This window comes from Buceros rhinoceros, unplaced genomic scaffold (assembly GCF_000710305.1).
Source record: "Buceros rhinoceros silvestris isolate BGI_N320 unplaced genomic scaffold, ASM71030v1 scaffold28530, whole genome shotgun sequence".
NCBI classification, from domain to species: Eukaryota; Metazoa; Chordata; class Aves; order Bucerotiformes; family Bucerotidae; genus Buceros; species Buceros rhinoceros.
The window spans coordinates 24484-27408 of record NW_010388410.1 but is presented as its reverse complement, the minus strand read 5'-3'; the positions used below and the strand labels follow the sequence as shown (position 1 = coordinate 27408).

The following is a 2925-nucleotide window of genomic DNA, read 5'->3' as shown; positions in this document are numbered from 1 at the left end:
AGCTGTACAAGGTGTCCATGGCAATGGTCCTAACAACAGGGTGAGAGCTATGACTCCTAGAGCAAGGCAGACTGCAGTGCCGTAAGAGGTCCCCAACTTGCAGAAGCCTCTTGGAGTACTTAAATTCTGAACTATTTTTATTATTGTAGCACAACTTTTTTTTTTTTCTGATCCTAACACAAGGAAGTCAATTATTCATAGAAGAAATAAAGACTATCGTGCCTGTTTTTTTCAAGGAGTTCATTATTGTTCCGGCAAACACTGCTGTTGTGTAAGATACAATGCTTGCTTTCATGTACTCAGGGTCACAAGCTCTGACTTATTACTAAAACATGAATCATCAGAGCAACCTCATACATGCAAACTGCAATAAACACACAGAGGCTTAATCTGCTGCTTATGACAGTGTCAACTCAGTAGAGAGAATGAAGTAAACAAGAGCTATTTATAGTCTCCTGGCTTACTCCCAGTTTAACTGGGATCAAAAACCGGATGGATGATGTTATCCTGAAGCTGAGCCACAGCTGCAGAGAGCAGAACTTCACAAGTAAAGATCGGATGCACGATAACACTTTAGATTCAGGAATTCTCAATGGTTTTCTGTCCTTTCAAATACTACAAATAGCTTACCCTTCTTTTTTCTTTGTATCCCATGGACACCAACTGCCTCTCTCATGGCAATTTTCTCCCTGGTCTTTGGTTGGAAACCCTAGCATGAAGAAGTTGTAAATATTGCACAGTAAGTCAGGATGGAAGAGCAGAAAAGAGAATGGCACTTGCAGGGTGACTTTTCAGTCCAAAGAGAAGTTTTTCATTTTTTCTGCTAATTCCTGTCTCATTTCTATATGTTTTTTCAGGTTTTGCACTTCGTGGGGCAGGTTAATATCCCATACTGACACGCAGGATTGTAATTCTGGAAAAAAAGAAATAAATAATTGAAAACTGCAAGAGAGATGAATTACTGCATAATTAGAAGTGGTTTTGCTTTATCTGCTTGTATTTTAATTACTCCTGAACTGCCTCAAGGAAGCATGATGCTTAGGACCTGGAAGACAAGTTACACGACACTTTTTGTGGGAGGTAATGCAGTTATGGTTACAAGTTTTTGTACTTGCACAGTGATTTGGATTCCAGTTCCTAAACTTGGAGTATACCATTTAAAAGCACCTGAGAAACCATTTGTGGTGCCTGTGGGCCATAAGGTACTGACCTAAGCTAGAGCTATGCTAGTACTGCATAAAATTTCATCTCTCTTTTCCTGAGCAGTGCATTCAGTGGGAACTAAAAATGAAAACTGATTTCATAAGGTAGTGAGTATACAGGGGAAAGGTCACTTCTTTGATCTCCCTTCAGGCAAACAACTCTTTATTCGTGGAGAATTCACGTTGCTTTTAGTGGAGTAAGTATAATAGAGAACACTTGCATGAGTAGGGGCTCACAAAGTAAAGCTCCAAGGTTTCTGGGACACTTGCCACCCTCAACTTCATACTGTCACTACCTCATTTTTAGGAGTCGCTGAAATTGAGGTGAGTTAAAGGGGAAGAAGGGCATTGATCAGAGCAACAACTTAAACTGTTCTTAGAAAAACACAAAGATGGAGATTTTCTATCTTCCTATTCTGGCACTTTGCTATTCTAGCTGTCAGGGAGCTTCTCCTGACATCCGACCTAAATCTCCCTTGCTGTGACAGCAACTGGTTAGTCTTTATCCTATTCCCCTCCTCTTTGTTTACATACTTGAAGCCTATTATCATGTTGCCTCTAAGCTTCATTTATATTAACCAACTTACCTTCCTGCAACGTTTCCTCACAGGCTGCATTTCTCTCCTCTGGACTATTCCTCACAGTCCAGGGCATTCGGCAATGTCCCAAACGGATACACCCTCCAGAGGAGGCTGTATCAGCACTCCGCAGAGTGTAAGAACTAGCTCATGTCTTACAGACCCCACCTTCCCACTGGTGTGAGCATGGTGTTTGCCTCTTCTGCACAATGTGACACGGCTGACTCATGTCCAGCCTGGGATCAGTTATAACCCTTTTTCTGCAGCACTGCTGATTAAGCTGATCATTTCCCCATGCTGGTACAATGGGTCATTCCTAATTAAGTAAAAGATCTTGTATTTGTCCTTACTGAAAGGTATCCTGTTTCCTTCCAGACCATTTGTTCTCTTTGTCAAGGTCATTTTGAATTCTAATCCTGCCCTCCAGTGGGCTCGTGGCTTTCACTTAGCTGAGAATCGTCTGCAAATCTGAGAAGCACATTTGCTATTCCTTCATCCACACCATTCATGAAAACATTGAGGATTCCTGGCCTAGCACAGACCCCTTTGGAAATCCATTTGATACATTCTCCAAACAGACAACAACAGTTACTCTCCTCATACAGTTTTGCAGCAAATTATGTTATATACTTCAAATAGTGGCTTCCTCTAATCCATTTTTGGAAGTTACTGGTAGTTCGTATGGAGCCCAGAAATGCAGAAGACAATGAAAACTAATAATGATTTTTCAATAAAATTATATCAAGTGATAATCATCAACTCTCCACTCTCAGTGGGGAGACATAGTAGTGTCTACTCCACTAATAATACAAATTAATAAAATTAATTAATTAACTAAATTAAGTTCAGGTACCTTTGTGACATTTGTCTTCGGTGTCACTTTTATAGCAATATCCCAAAACCAGGACTGCACTCTTGAGGCTCCCTTTTTCAAAGAAACAAAATGTCAAAATTTTAATTCCAATGGGAATTTATTAATTTAAGGACAGAAAGAGGAGATGACATCATGCCACTAAGAGGACATAAAGCAGAGTTCAGTCAACCGGACCCTTTATTCAAAGTTACTAACCGTGAAAAACCCAGACATGGACACAATGCAGTACACATCTCCATTTAATGTAGGGGTGTATCGGGGTTCAAAGGGT

The 2925-nt window shown here is 40.3% G+C and overlaps 1 protein-coding gene across 1 annotated transcript in view; it reads right to left on the bottom strand.

Moving 5' to 3' along the window:
- Positions 1–791: 791 nt before the first annotated feature.
- The window catches only part of LRRK2 (leucine-rich repeat kinase 2), a gene marked incomplete at its 5' end in the record, with an annotated part of 26574 nt that continues 24440 nt past the window's right edge, over positions 792–2925 (bottom strand). Inside the window, 2 exons of the mRNA XM_010145832.1 lie at positions 792–913; positions 2634–2705. Coding sequence (XP_010144134.1) covers positions 792–913; positions 2634–2705 — 194 coding nt within the window. The remainder of the gene's footprint in view (positions 914–2633; positions 2706–2925) is intronic.